Source organism: Dendrobium catenatum, unplaced genomic scaffold (genome assembly GCF_001605985.2).
Source record: "Dendrobium catenatum unplaced genomic scaffold, ASM160598v2 fragScaff_scaffold_853, whole genome shotgun sequence".
Lineage (NCBI taxonomy): Eukaryota > Viridiplantae > Streptophyta > Magnoliopsida > Asparagales > Orchidaceae > Dendrobium > Dendrobium catenatum.
In genome coordinates, this window is record NW_021319315.1 from 1,699,756 (window position 1) to 1,716,056 (window position 16,301).

Sequence of the window (16,301 nt, forward strand, 5' to 3'; positions counted from 1 at the left end):
TCCTTCCTAAGGATAAATATCTAAGCCACAATTGTAAGATAAAAAAAGTGATAGCCAAGCAACCCAAAATAAACAAAAAAAGTCAAAAAGGTCCATGAAACATTCAGGAACAGACAAAGCCAATCTAGATCTCATCATTGTCCTATATAGAACAAAACTACCAATAAAAATTTCCAAAATTTTATAACTAGAGGAAGGACATAAGAAAATTGCTAGCTTGAGACTCCAAAAAGCTACGGAAGAAAAATCTAGATTCCATAATTTATGTTCAGGGATGAATAGGAAAAATATTAGGCCATTTTTTATGATTAAGTTTTGTTTGAGTTAATTTTTTTTGCTTTTCTAAAGTAACTTTCTAACATAAAATTAGTTCAATTTGTATTAAAAATTTACTTTATAAAATATTAAAAAAAAAATTCCAAACAAAGTCTAAGTTTACATTTATATTCATGATAGTGGAGCTACTATAAATCTTATTACTATGCACAGGCCAAGACGCCAAGTTCTCTTTGTTTGGATTTTGAGTGATACAAACTTTCATATTCTCAACCACATACTGCAAAAGGTGGGTCTAAGATGGGTGAAATTATTATGTGCAGACGCCGAACGTCGTCCAAAGACCAATCAGAATGAGGCACGTCTGTACCGTGGCTCGGTACTGCTCGATATCGCTCGGTACTGCGGCTCGATACCGTGCTCAGTATTGCTGACGTGACTCATTCTGATTTATCTCTGAATGTAGAGCTGCGTTCGGCATCCGTACAGAATAATTTCTCCAAAGATGGACCCATAAGTAATTGATTGCCAAAGAAAGGCATTTGTTATACAATATCATTTGAGAATAATTAACATCAGAAAATATTTGTTTTATAGTCAAAATGATAGACGTAGTAAACTTTCAGGACATCAATATTCATTGTTCTAAGTGACTGTCAGCAACTGCTAAGTCCATCAGTTTCTATAGAGATTATTAAATGTATTAAATTCATAAAAAGTTTTGTATACAATCATATATTCCCTTATATTTTTTGTATGATTTTGAATAAAAAATATTCTACTTAATCATACATAAATAAAATTTATATAACTTTATACATAATAGTTGAATCAATCAAGGCTTTAACATGATAGAACAAACAACAACAACAACAATAACAAGCATTTATCCTACTATGACGGGTCGACTACATTAACCTTTTTTTCTCCATTTTGTACTGTTAAGAATCAAATTGTCATCTAAATCTAACAAAGAAATATCATTTCTAATATTTTCTAACCAAGTCTTTTTAGGTCTATCTCTACCTTTCTTAGTATAAGTCAAATCTAATATATATACTTTTCTAACCAGGTCATCGGAAGGCCGCCGTTTTATGTGACCAAACCATCTAAGTCGACTCTCTCTAATCTTATCTTCCACTGGAGCTACTCCAACCTTTTCACGTATATACTCATTTTGTATCCTATCTTTAAAAGTAAAGACACTCATTCACATGAGCATCCTCATCTCTGCAACACTTAACTTAATATTATGCTTCTCTTTCAATGGAACATGATAGAACAAACCTTTCTGAAAAATTAAACACAAATAACACTCCAGATTCTTGGTCAAAGATCAGAAATATAAATGCAAATAACTTGTGTGCATGTTCCTCTCTCTCTCTCTCTCTCTCTCCCAAATTCTAACTAAAGTTTTCACGGAAAAAACTAACGAACCAGTCCAGATGCTAAAGTTAATAAACCAGAAATCCACATTGTTGAACATTAAACTAGAAACAGACTTGCCTAGCCTCTCAACCAAGTGTTCCTGTAAGAGGAGTTGTCGCGCAGAGATGCGTCATGAGGTTTGTACTCCATAACATAGCTTGGCGGAAGCTTTAGGTGCCGCTTGATTGAGTCCCTTAAGGCCATCACAGCCTGGAGTATTAAAAAGAAAGTTGTTAGCAGTAAAAGAAAACTTCTATATTTATTAAAAATATGAAGTATGAAGGATTCTTGACCTGGTGATCTGATGCATTGCGATTCCAAACACTTAGGATATCCTCATTGAATCTAATGCTGAGAACAGCACCACATATGTTCTCGCCATAATCTAGCTGATCGCCAATCAATGCAAGAACCTACCAGGAGATGCAACAAGGATACAAAAATTATATGATAATTATATATTTCAAGAGAATGAAAACATCATAGAACCAGGAAAAGTTTCCACTCCTATTAATCCAAGCATACAAACTCTCTTCATTCTTGAATAGTATTAGCTAGAAAAGATGGTCATGGTCAATATCAATACACAACAAATTTTAATTTAACTGTAATCTTACATTACTACATCAAAAGTAGGGTGTCAAAATGGATCGATGGGATGGGTTCAGGTTTGACCCGAAAGTAACCTAATGCGAATCTAGTCAACTCCAACCCGACTCACTTAATAAACGGGTAAAAAATACCAACACAAACCCAACACGCTAGCAACCTGTATGACTCGAACCCGACCCATTAACCCTTTTTGGTTTCAAAAAAATTATAACTTAGTAACTATTAAATTTATAATATTTGATAAAAATAATAAGATTAAATCCACACGTGAAAAAAAATATGTTAAAAGACTTATTTTCGAGTAAATAAAGGGTTCGCGGGTCAATTTGAACCCAACCCGACCCATTTAACAACGGGTCGGAAAACCCAACCCGATCGGGTCAAGTTAGCGGGTTGGGTCAATTTTTTACACCCCTAATCAAAAGCGTTAAAAGGGTAAAACTTTTTCCTGGCCCCTAACATACTTCATAATTACCTAATGTAAATGGTTTTTTTTTTCCTATTCAATAAATTCCTTCATTTATTTTAAGATTCAAGGTTTGTAAAATTTCTTAAGTAAAAGAAGTTGAATTCTTAAACAATCGAGGCACCTTTTGTGTAATGGTTAGTATTTCACTAAATTTTTTTGCAATTAAGTGCGCTGATCCGAAAATCCTGAGATGGGTAACCTCCTAAGAAGTTACACCAATAAGAAAAAATTGTAAGGCCTTTACGTCAAAGCAAATAATATCTCGATAATTAAGAGTTTGGGCTGTTAAAAATGGTATAAGAGCAATATATCAGCCGGAAGATAGGAACTAAGAGTCATTCAAGAAAAAATGCTACACCATGGGAGCCACTTCTTAAATTCTATATGGTATAAAGTACTATGTAGCGGGAGTCACCACTTGAACATGTAAGGGTCACCTCTAGAATCATATCTATCCAGTGGATGATTCTGGGATAAGGATACTAACAAGGACGTCGGTTACTTAAGTGGGGGAGATTATAAAATCCGTTAAGTAAAAAAAGCTAAACTCTTAAACAATCGATGCGCATTTTGACGTAATGGTTGAAATTTCATTTAAGAAACTCTGCAGTTAAGCATGCTTATCCCGGAGAAATCCTGGGATAGGTAGCCTCTTGGGAAGTTACACTTACAGGACAAAACCTTGAGACCTTTAGACTAAAACGGACAATATCTTGATAATTAAAAGTTTGAGCTGTTAAAAGGTTCCCCATGGATGAGTACATAACAACAAAATAGAGTGAAAATATAGCACGAGAGAAAAAACAATCTAGTCATATAGGGTTTTCAAAATGAGTTTTTTGGTCAGGTTCAAGTGAAATTGACCCGCCTTCAACTGATTGAACCCGAACCCGAATCCGACCGGATTAGGCAAACGGATAGAAAATCTAGACTTGGACCCGACCCTAACTCGGGTTGACCCGACCCAAACCGTTAACCCAGGCAACTACACGAGTGAGATTGGCGAGCGCACACATGAAGGCAAGTGGGCTACTGCACGGGCTAGTGTGGACGAGCCTAGCGAACGCGCAAGTAGGCGAGTTGTGAGCATGCGAGGGGAGGGGGGAGGTGCGTCATGTTGGTGCTCCATGGCTCTGTACCAGAGTACAGACTACGGAGTGAGCAACCTTGGTTTGCTTGCGGCCTTACGGGCGCGGAGCGAGTACAAAGGAATGGTCTGCGAACTATGACGGACTGATCAGCAGATGACAGATGGGACGACTGACGAGCGGAATCTGAATCGCACAGACTGCGACCATAAGGAAGTGGGACGGACAAGTCACTTCCAGGTTAATATGGGGTTTTTTTGGGAAAGTCATCCAGCCTTTTTAGGATCAATTTTCTCTTCTATTTTTATTTTTGTTTATAAAAAACATGTTTTTTCGTGTGCTTTTAATTATTTTATTTTTTATCTTTAAAAACAAATCAAGTTGTTTTTAAAAATACTCAAAATAAATTTTAAGTGTTTTAAATATTTTTAAAAATAATCAACACTGGTGGTTGTCACAACCAACACTATATAGCATGTCACCACCAGCAACCACCACTGAGTACTGCTGTTCATCACCTCCACCACACAAATAAACAAAATTAATGTGTTTTTTTATATATCAAACATATTTTTTTCATGTCAAAATATAATAAAAATAAAAAGAAAATAAAAAATAAAAAGAAACAAAAAATAAAAGTGGTCCCAAATGGCCTCTTTATTTTTTCTCCACCTTGCTCTTTCTCCATTACTTCCTAAAACCATATTCATTTTCCTCTACAAATGCACAACTGAATCTTTTTAATCTTCCTTTTGTTTTGATTGTCTATCTCTTCATTTAGTCACTTAGTGGCTAAAGGAATATTTTTGATATATGATTCTGTTTCAATCAGATGCAAGCAAGAGATGAAAGAATTTGAGAAGGGGGATCTCAGGCATGGGGTTTTTTTTTTTTTTTCCATTGTGCGGAAACGTGAAAAATGGCTTTGATATATCTGATTGCAAACTTTCAATGACGATGTGTGTAAGAGGTGCGACTACTGCTCTTGGAAAGAAGAAAAAAATGGAAAAGCCTCTATCTTTTTACCTTTGCCTTTGCTCTCTTTCGCTTCCTACGTTCATATTGCTTTCCTCAAGAAACCTGCACAGCTTCATATTTGCACTACTACTCATTTGATTGCATGATTGATGCAAGAAGTATGTCTTTTATTGGTGAACAAAAGGAAGATTTTGATTCCTACATCTTTTCCAATTGGTTGCAATCTTCAAACAAATGAGCTTTTTTTTTCACGCTTAGGTAGGAGGGTATGGGATTTCAAACATTGATTTTGACATCTATGATCCAAGAGATTCATGAATAAAATTAAGTCATTCAAAATGCAATCGAAAAGTCTTGGGCAAGCTACTAGAACACTCCTAAACAAGTTTATGAAACTTTCCAAAAAACCAAAGGAACCTTGCAAAAGAACTGTCAAAACATTATAAGAACGTTTACTAAGGTCCAAAAATCCTTCCGGAAGGCTTGGGGAATCTTCAATAGATATGAGGATGATTACAAAGTCAAAACTTTCTCGCCTAGAAGAAAGGGGTCAATCAAAAATTAAAGATAAATAGATAAGAATTCGTAAGGCCGAGAGAAAATGGGGTTGACAACATCAAGAGGACAGAGCACGAGTGAAAAATCAATCAAGAGGAGAGAGCACAAGTAAATTGTATAAGTTATCAAGCTAAGGGAATGTGTTATCTACAAACTTATCTAGTATTAATATAGATTATTAGTCCATACCATATACTATTAGCTCATCATTTAGCTTTTATGTTGACCTCTTAGGTTATCATTAGATAGCTACAAATACACCCGTATTAAGTCTTTATCGATCTTCAAGAAATTCAATTCAAGTTTCATTCAGCTTTTATCAATGATTCTAAATGATTAGTTCATATTATATATCTTATAATTTAGCTTTTTAGCTTGATCCCTTAGGTTATCATTAGATGGCTATAAATAGCCCCATGTATTAAGTCTTTTTCAATCAACAAAAAATTAAATTCAAGTTTCCCTCAAGAGCTTTACTCCCCCTCTCTACTAGTACGCCACAATGCCTTCTCCTACCCTAGCTAATTTCAAACCCTACAACTCTCTCTCCACCCAAACCTAGAAGATAAGCCTAACAACCATCAAGGAAGCAAGTAAATTAAAAGAAGGAAGAGCAAAAGTGTAACATCCCATATTTTGGCTCAATCAAATAATATTTTATGAATAATTACAAGTTCAATTTAAAAATCGTCTTAGTTATGATATTATTGTGTTTTATTTAGATTAATTTTTTCCTAATTTTAGGGATACTGAGGAAAATTAATACATGTCAATACAAGTGAGATTTTTTGGACCGTTAGTTGTCCATTTTGCAAATTGATTTCACAAGAATTTTTTAAACATGTTATTTTATGAATATTTTTTCTATAATGTTTTGAGCCCCAGATTTGAAGATATAAAATGATTTATATGAATTTTACATTAAAATTTAAACAAATTGCATAATGATCTTTGTAACATTTATATTATTTTATTTCAAAATATCCTAATCCACTCACAAATCCATTAAAGCCTTTTTCCAATTCATTTCATTTAATAGAAAGCTAGAAAAAATATGAGAAGAAAAGAGAGGGAGAAGAAAAGAAATTCTAAGTTTGGGGTTGTAGACCCGATTTTGTTGGTCTGTCCAGTTGTGAAATTTACTTGTATCATTGTAAGCTATCATTATTTTACATCTAATTTCAATGATTTTGTGTATTTTGGGTTTTATGCATTTTAATTTGGTCAAAACTTACGAAAGTTGCAATATCTTTTTTGTTAGCAAACTTTTACCACATAGCTTTTGTTATGTGATAAATATCGTTAATATGAGTGTTTTGACTGATATATTTCCGAATTTCACAATGTAAAATGATAATTATGAATTTATGAAGATATTATATATTTTGTATATTTTTCTGTATTTTCATATATCATTATATTCATAGGTGAAAAAGATATTATTGATACATGATGCATGCGACATTCATATACAAGCAAGAAAGGCTGGTTAATTGTAAAATAATTCAAGTTGGCTAAAGCAAGATATCATGTATAGAAGGGTGGGCTGACGAACTTTTCTTTAAATTATGAATTATGGTGTAATCCCAATGCAAAATTAAATATTCAAGATACAAGATAAGGAGTTATAAGGGGGCAAGATATGAAAACAAGCAGGAGTGACAACACATATACAAGATAATCACCTGACATCAACACTTGACACCTGACATTAACCCAAGATAACACACAAGAAAACATCATGTAACTAGCTGGATGTCTTGACATGTTATTCACAATCGAATTTATGATTTCATTTACATGATAGCACATAAATAGATTGATAGTTAGAATTGAAGGAAAATTGATAGAACATCACCGATACTGATACAACATGGCATAGCATATATTGATGGACATTGATAGGCATATTTAAGCAATGCACGAACACAACATATTGACAAGGCATATCAATTGATAGACCTATTATTATTTGATAGGTATTGATTTTATTATTTGTAAGGTTTTAAGTCAGCTAATGGAATTTCAAATTCAACAAGTTTAGATATCATATTCAATTCAACAATTGTTAAGTTTAATAAGCCTTATAAGCAAAAAAAAAAATTATGTTTCTGACCAGTATCTCTATTTTTACAATAGTTTGTTCAATTTTGATAATTCCTTATCCTGCTACATGCTGCCTCTCGCTATCGATTTCTGTGTTGACAACTTCTATTTTTCGCTGCTCCAATTGTTGGCTTCACTTGTTCACTGCTACGGCCTCTATTCACGCTACTCCATTGTTAAGTGTGTCTCCCGCTTCCAATTCTATTCTTCCTATTACTCGTTGATTTGCCTAGCACACCCCTACTTCAGGGCCTTCTGATTCCCTAAAGCAATCAATAGCTATCCTTCCGTTGCTCTTAATTCCCGGACCGTAGCTCGTGAGCAGCACCATAAATTTGTGATGATGCCAGCTATATAGATTTTTCCGGAGCCTCGAAAGACGAAATTAAATGTCATAGCTTCTGTCCCATGCAAAATTTATAAAAAAAAATTTGCAACTTTTTTTTTATCCTCAATTCATGAAACTTAAAGGGTTTTTTTAGAGAACTTGATCACGAGCATTCAATGATTAAATTCGATATTATCATCATCTGAGAAGCCACTAAATGTCAAGCAATATTGATTGATCAAATAAAAATGAATTGCATATTAAACATCATTTTGCATTATCTATGAAATTATCTTCAATTCTTAGTGGAATTAAATGCAAAATACTCAGTAACTATGGCAACAAAATCAGCTAGAAGTGCCACAGAACTCGAAACAAAGTAATATACCACAAAAATTGCATTTTACTTACCAAGTCTTCCCAAAATCGTCCTGAAACAACCTTTTTGAAACGTATTATCCACTTTCCACCATTGCAGTTTGCAGAATCCTGACAGGAAAAGAGAATTAAGGCAAGCAGTGGATACATTGCTACCACTAAAAGCACATTTGTAGCACCGTCTTCCACATACCTCCCATAGGGGTCTAATTCCCTCTTTGAACAGGTGCAGATCTGTTGGACTAGGTAGAGTTGAAGGGCGAGCCAAATGGCAATAACAGACCCAGAAGCCTTCAACCTACATCAAGAAATGACCCAAGGCATGTCCCCATAAACTTCTATTAGTCACTTATGTCCTTGTAATAACAGAATGATGATTAACTAATGGCACTGTCAACAGTGCTCTCGTACAAGCATACCGTGCTGAATTCAATAATCTTCTTTATATTTTCCTCATATGAAGTCTGAGATCGTACCCCCGGTGTTCGACGAGTATACCAAAACACAAATTTATGCTAAAAAAAAAAGAGAAGGAAATATATAAGATGTGTTAGGCATAAGAGATTTAGATAAATTAAAAACTTTAAGAAGAAGGAATAAGGTTTATGACATAAAATATGGAATATTTTCATGAAATTCAAAATGGTTTTAATACCTCAAGGAAACAATAGTATTCCAAAAGGAGAAAAAAATCAATTGAAGTTATATAAACCAAAAAGGAACCATACTAACAAAGAACAAATAGATACAAGAAAACATATGGGGAGAGAGAGATACAAGAAACAATAGCAGTCAATAACTTCAACAGGCCAATTAATTATTTAACCTAACCGTATATGTCGCAATTTATGAAGGGAGGACAAGCAAATAAAACAACCACTCAATTGCAAGAAAATAAGTCCTAATAAAAAATAACAAAGCAAGAAATAACCTTAATAAAACATAATCCAAATTTTCCCAAAATTCAAATGTGCTAAATAAGAACTATTGTACTAATCATGTTGTTAACATTGAACAAAAGTGGATCGAGCAATCACCATCAACTCCCTTAGGGTGTGAAGAATTCTCCATTGGAAAGTTAAGCTAAAGGTATTCATCTAGAAGGTCGAGGGAGATGCATTGAAGCACATCACAAGTAACCCACTAGTCATCTAATGGTGGATACTCTCTCCATTAGATAAAATAATGTTGTCCACCTAAAGAATCCAGTATAACCTCATATCACATAACATGCTCAACAATTTGGGCTGGCTAGTGACCTAAAGGCAAAACTAGAAGCAGTAGTGCTGGCAGGATAAAGAGATGATGCAGGAGATCTTGAAGGTTCAAAAGTACCTCCTTATGTTATTAGATCATCGATATAGAAAGTCAACCTAATATTCATGTTGGCTAGCAAATAAAAAAAATATGCATTTGGTCCAAATTTTCTAAATATTTTGTAGCGGTGTGAGAGTCGAGTTAGAGTTTCTTAAATAATTATGCAGGAAATATTCAGATCAATTATAAGCTAACACAATCACATTCAATATATTCTTATGATATTCAATGAGCATTCTCAATATATTTATACTTTTTTACAAACTAATTTGTGCTTTAATATCAAAATGCAAATTATGCAAGTGCTTAGCAAATGACACAGCATAATCAAAATATGCATGCACGGATAACGATATGAGAGTTATAGACTTTCTAGTTTGTCACTTATGCGCCATTTTAAAAGGATGATCTTTCAGTGACAACATTGACATGCAAGGTAATCCTAAAATAAAATATACGTTGTTGTGACATGGCACATTAGGAATAGGTGGAGAAATATATAAGCCCGGAGTTTGCTTAACAGCTTCCACAATATGAAAAAAAACATTTCTATACATATGCAACCCATTTTGCATGACAGGCACTCAACTTTTTCTAGGATTACCCTATCAAAAAGTTTGGTGGTAAGAATACAAGACAAACTTTTAGTGAAGAAGATAATGATGTCAATGCCGTCGAGCATGGCAACAACATAAAATTCCTTGCCATAAGTATACTTTTGCTTAGCATAATTGACCACTCATTGAATGATGCAACGAGATCATTTTCCTAACCTAAAAAATCACCAATTCCTATTTCTGAAGTATCATATAATATTTCAAACATATTTTATAAAATCAGGAAGCTTAAACACGAGGGAGTCCCCATTATAATTTTGATAAAGTCAACAGCTTTAGGTGTGATAACACCACAATTGAATTTCTCATGTTTTAGGATGCTTATCAAAGTGATAATAATGGAGCTGACACCTTCGATAAAACAATGCTAGAAAGTGATCAAACCAAAAAAAAACTTCAGACATCATAAATGAATTGAAGCTAGTGCCACTCATTAAATACCATAAATGTTGTGGATCAACCTCCGATCCTTTAGAGGAAACCACATATAAGAAATATAGCTTATGATTGGAGAAAAGCATATTAGTTTAAGTTAATAAATAATATTGCTTATCAAAGTGCATCTAAATAAGATGTAGAAAGTTATGATGTACTATTTTAATGAGGATATAATAAAAAACTTATCAGTTAATGTTCATAGAACTTAATTCATAGTCCTCATAATGAACTACACATGTTGGTTAAGGCATCACTAACCATCATATATATAGATCATCAGTGGCTTGAAAGTCATTTTTAACTTATCTCCAAGATGAATTCTGATTATTGGTATCAACTTCTATGCTTAATGTATTCATCATCTAAAGAGGGCATACCATGATCTTAATACATCAAGAACACCTTATGATTGCATTGATATGGCATATGACCCCTTTTGGAAACATTTGAAGCAATTTCATTATTGTGTTGTAAGTTGAAGGATTCCCTATCTCATAACTTGTAATAGCTTTGTCCATGCCTAAGTTTGTAGGCATGAGAAGTGTAAGATTAGAAATGAGGAGTACGATTGTTATTAGGTTTTGAGAAATTAACTTTCATTGTGTTGATGAGATTGCCAGCAATCTTAGTAATGGGATAACATTGATGTCCCTAAATTCATATTGCCTACCAATGTGCATCATTAAAGGGTTCTAAAGCATACAAATTGACTTTTCTAAGTAACTCAAGTTTCAATCCACTAATAAATTTAGATATAACTATCAAAGGTTCTTTAGGGAGACAATGAACAACGAGCACCTTAAACTTCAAGTATTTAGTGATGGTCTAAGCACCCTATTTAAGATTCATAAATTGCTCAACCAGCTTCCTCCTATAATATATAAGAATATATTTTTTGTTGAAGTCGATGCTTCATTTCACCTTAGTTGGAATTAGGGGGTTCAACTTAGCAATCTAGTTTAATTTCAGTTCCTCACTAATAGGATTATCAATCTGGACATGAAACAAAAAAAAACAACTCAAACCCAATAAGAAAATTTCAAATTTGAGTCAACCAGAATAAGATTCTAGAAGAGTTTGGGTTTGCTTAAATAAACCAGAAAATTAGGTTAGGTTGGGGTTGTGTAGGGGATTCGGGTCAATCCCAAATAATGACAACCTATTTTGATTTGTCTTTTTTTATTTTTTATTAAAAATATCTCTATTTTTTTGGAGCGTCCGTGTCAAAGATAAGTAATCTTATTCATTTTGACTATGTTTGAAACTAACCTGACACGATTTATAACATCATCTTCGTTCAGCGAGTTAAGTTTGAATTGATATAGTTTGAGTATATATTCAAAACTAGCGACTCATTAACCCAAATTTACACTCCTACTTACCAAATCTTATGGCAGATTCTACTAGTTTAATTATCATGAATCAAAAACATTAGCAATTATGCATGAGATCCAGGTGAAAAACTCCATCTCAGAGAACCAAGCTAAAGAAGCATTTGGATTTCGCTTTACATTCCAATTATGAGCTTTAACCTCAACCATATTTTTATGTTTGTAATTAAGAGGTAGTGTTCAAGAATGTCTTATTTTAGGTATTTCTCTTCGTCAAGAGTAACAACATGTGTTTGGGGTTCCTTGGGTAGCCTTTATTCTTGTTACTATTATAGAGATGATTGTAAGTGTTCATAGAATTTTGCCAAGATTACATCCTTGGTAAACTCTAAGTCCTTAGTCATTCTTAATAATGTTATTTTGTCCAAGAAGTGCACCTCAATCACATGTGGAGCTATAGTTGGTTCCATAAGTATTATGGGGCCTGCTCTAGTAATAGATTGAGTCTATTGAGCAACTTGTTCTTGACCCAAAGTATGAGAATTATAAAATAGATGTGAAAGGATATCGCAAGTCCATTTGAATTTCAAGTGAGTTTCATGATGATTAGACTTGGCAAGATATCTAATCAAATAAACCAATAATATGACTAATTATTGCCAAGGGTTTCTATGCGCATATCATAAGCTAACCTATAATGTTTAAGATTGTCGACCACTTTGGCTTATAACAACAACAACAAACAAATAACATCAAGCCTTTATCCCACTATGTGGGTCAACAATATGAATCTTTTTTCTCCATTGTGTCCTGTTAAGAGTCACATTCTCATTTAAATCTAATAAGAAAAGCCATTTCTAATATTTCTAACAAAGTCTCTTTAGGTCTACCTCTACCTTTCTTAACATAAACCAAATCCAACACTCATTACATGAATCATTTAATACATTGTGTTAATGTTTTGACTCATTACTCGATACAAAAATACTAAATTCGTATATTGACCCTAAGTGAAGTAAATGTCATGGTGACCAAAAGGTATATATTATACAAAAATCTTTGAAACAAATTGATAACAATGCAACTAATCAGGAAGCTAAAAAATCATAATGAAAATGCAAATTAAACAAACAATTTTGCTAATATATGATTATAAAACCAATGATTTATTCATAAAATATTTCAGGATATGTGCAAAATTGATTTGTATTAGTTTCATAGTGGTAAGCAAAAGATGTAGGAGGCCCTTACTTCTAAACACAAAAAACACTCAATAATTGACGGAACACTCCCAATCACAATTAAATAGTAAATAGGATAACAAGGGGACGTTAGCCTTTATTGGGTTTTCTAAGTGAGAATCATGCAATGAATGTTACTCTTTAGTACAGAACAATTTGATATGAAAAAGATAGGCATGAAGGTGAGAGAGCAATACGAAAAATAATAGCAACCAATGCTTTATACAACCAATCAATGATTTAGCATAACCTATGGGTCATTATTTATAGTGAGAGAGTACTAGGTTTACAAGGAGATAAAGGAACAATCCAGCTAGAAGAAAATAAGTTCTAATAAAAAAAACAAAGCAAAAAATAACCCTAATAAAATAAAATCCAAATCTTCTAAGAAAATGTTAAATAAAAAATAAACCATTTAGCTAATAGTGTCGTCAAAGAAGAACATAAGTTCAAATTAAACAATTGTCATCACATCAAATAATAAACTTAATATTGGCCACCTAACGTCAAAGAAGAACATAAACTTTAGCGATTAAATTCAAAACCATCCAAACTCCAATATCAACACACTTCTTATCGAACTAAACATCTCGATTAGACAAAATCAAATACATCAAAAGTGGTTCAATCCAAAGTCCAAATGAGCTCAAATCGAGCACTCGAAGCATAATTGAAAACTTCATAAAATTAATTAGATGATCAAACAACCCCTAAATCTTACATGCTTATAGTTTAATTGAGTATCTCAACAAGATAAATACAACAAACTCAATATCGTTTAATTATGACATCATTGAGATGCTAAAATGTTGAAATAATGACCTATGATCGAGGGATCAATATGAGACATCCAATCAAATGTTCCGAATTTTAGCAATATTTACGGGGCATGCCCACTCACAAAAATCTATAAATAGCCTCCACTTTCTACATGAAGAGGCGAGGGTTCTTGGAGCTTGGACATAGGCTTAAGATTCAAGAGAGCTCAAAGGCTCTACGAATCATGAAGCTCCACTCGAGCTCCACCGTTCTGCCACCATCTAACCATCATCGTCGAACCACCAACATTAGACCATCATCCAACTGTCATCAGCAGACCACCGTCTGACTATGGTCATTAAACCGATGGTCAACTATCGCCATTAAAATACCATCTAACCATCATCATTCACCATTCTCGGGCCATCCCCCTGACTGTGGCTATCGAAACACCACCCGCCCACTACCATAAAAAAAACACTCAATCAATATTGTCATCGCACCACCTGACTATCATCATCACACCCTAATCACCAAACTATGGTTCTTTGACCGTCGTTGTCTGGCTATGGTCCTAAGAACACCATCACCTGTCAATAGTCCTCTGACATCGGTTGTCCAACTATAATCCTCCAACCACCGTTGATCAACAATTATCTTATGATCATTTTCGTCTAATTACGGTCCTTCAAACCACCTTCATCGGACAGCAATTCTTCTAACTATCATTGTCGCCCGACTACACATTCATCAAACCACCGTCACCTGACTACGATCAACTAAACATCATCGCCCGATCATGATTCTCTGGCCTATGATCCTCCAACTATCATCGTCCAACTACAATCTTTGAGTACCTCAATGCCTGCTGACTCGTCGTCTGTTATCACCAATAACATCGACGCATGCCACCACCTACCTCAAAAGATTGTTGCATGCTATTGATACTAAATTACTAACTCTTATTATTGTATAGCCTATATATGTTATATTGTATCAAAACCTTTTTCCAATCATAGGTAAGGATATTATTGTGACTAATGACAAACACTAGTGATATTATTTCAGCTGGGCCAACCCTCATGGTTTTCCCCTATCTAAGCTTTCATCATAAAAATTTTGATGCCTTTTTAACTAATCTTTTATCTATTAATGTACTATATCTTCGAACAAAACTATGATTTTAAACTCTCTATCTCTTTACTATCTCAAATGTTCTGGCAGAGATTAATTTTCAAAACTTTTTTTTTCTAATTTTAAGCAAACAAATGATCCCATCAAGCCGAAAATCAGAAAATAACGAAAGCTATCGTCTTCAGCCACACAAGGTTTCACCGATTCCAATTAAACCTAACCGCCTTTCGGTTAAGAATGGAAGCAACATAAATGAAGAACAGAAGTGGAAAAGTTTATGCCAATAACGAATGGTAAAAACAATAAGATATAAAATTATAAATAGCCACGGATAAGAAGGGCGGGATGGACCTTTAAGGGATGGAGACCAGATTTGAGTTCGCGAGCCTGCCGCTCACGCTCTTCCGCCTCTCCGTCGGCGTCCACTTCTCCGCCAGACGCGGGAGGGGCCGGAGAAGCAGCAGGTTGTGGGGGCGGCGGCGTCGTCGATGGGACTGAAGGTGCCTTAGCCTCGATCTCCTTCTTCTCCGCAGTGTCCATTCGTCGCTGATATGCTTCTGATTGTGCGATTATGGAAGCAAGATATGGTTTTGTGCCGGAAGGAGGAGAGAATTTAAGCGTTGGGAAATTGGACGCTTTCTTCGCGGAATAGCTGCGAAGTGGAGGCGGCGAAGACTCGCCCCCTAGTTTTGCTGAATATTTAGAGTAAAAATGTTGTTAGGATATTCTTGAATAAATTATATCAGAATGAATTTTCAATTTTTAATAAGTTATTTCAAAATGAATGAAATATATATATATTATCTATAATATTAATTTAAAATTTATTTAATAATTTTTTAGTCTTTACTAATATAATTTATATCACAATTTCCTAATATAATTTTTGTTCATTTAAATATTGCAACATTCAAAAGTTCTAATGAAACATACGAGATTTACATCCATAGCACATTAAATTATACTACTTATATATCTAATATATATATATATAATAATTTAAATATTCTATCACAATATTCTAACCATAATTCTAATCTGATTGAGCATTAAAGCCTTTGGATAAACTTTGGCACGACTATTTAAGTGGAGAGAAAAGAATTGTGGGTCCTACACTTGTGCCTTATCCTAATCACCTTTTAAGAATTTTTGCTTCTTAGTTTTATACGAAGATCAAATACAAAAGAAATAAATGAAAAGAGTGCAAGTTTCACCAAAAATTTAGCATAAAAAATCTGAAAAA

General features: G+C 33.8%; 1 protein-coding gene across 1 annotated transcript; it reads right to left on the reverse strand.

Moving 5' to 3' along the window:
* Positions 1-1,550: 1,550 nt before the first annotated feature.
* LOC110107995 (eukaryotic translation initiation factor NCBP) lies at positions 1,551-15,769 on the reverse strand. The gene is made up of 6 exons (XM_020838476.2): positions 15,410-15,769; positions 8,641-8,736; positions 8,415-8,519; positions 8,255-8,332; positions 1,998-2,117; positions 1,551-1,914 (listed from the first exon to the last, which is right to left on the reverse strand). The coding sequence occupies exons 1-6, from the start codon at positions 15,596-15,598 to the stop codon at positions 1,783-1,785; spliced, it is 720 nt and encodes a 239-aa protein (XP_020694135.1). The 5' UTR covers positions 15,599-15,769; the 3' UTR covers positions 1,551-1,782.
* Between the last annotated feature and the right edge of the window lie 532 nt (positions 15,770-16,301).

What these genes read in the sequence shown, in the direction of transcription:
- LOC110107995 (XM_020838476.2), bottom strand. Translation starts at nt 15,598, where the DNA reads ATGGACACTGCGGAGAAGAAGGAGATCGAGGCTAAGGCACCTTCAGTC. An exon ending in CTGGTCTCCATCCCTTAAAG is followed by an intron (nt 8,737 to 15,409) that starts GTCCATCCCGCC and finishes TTTTTTTTTTAG; the next exon opens with CATAAATTTGTGTTTTGGTA. An exon ending in GAATTAGACCCCTATGGGAG is followed by an intron (nt 8,333 to 8,414) that starts GTATGTGGAAGA and finishes TTTTCCTGTCAG; the next exon opens with GATTCTGCAAACTGCAATGG.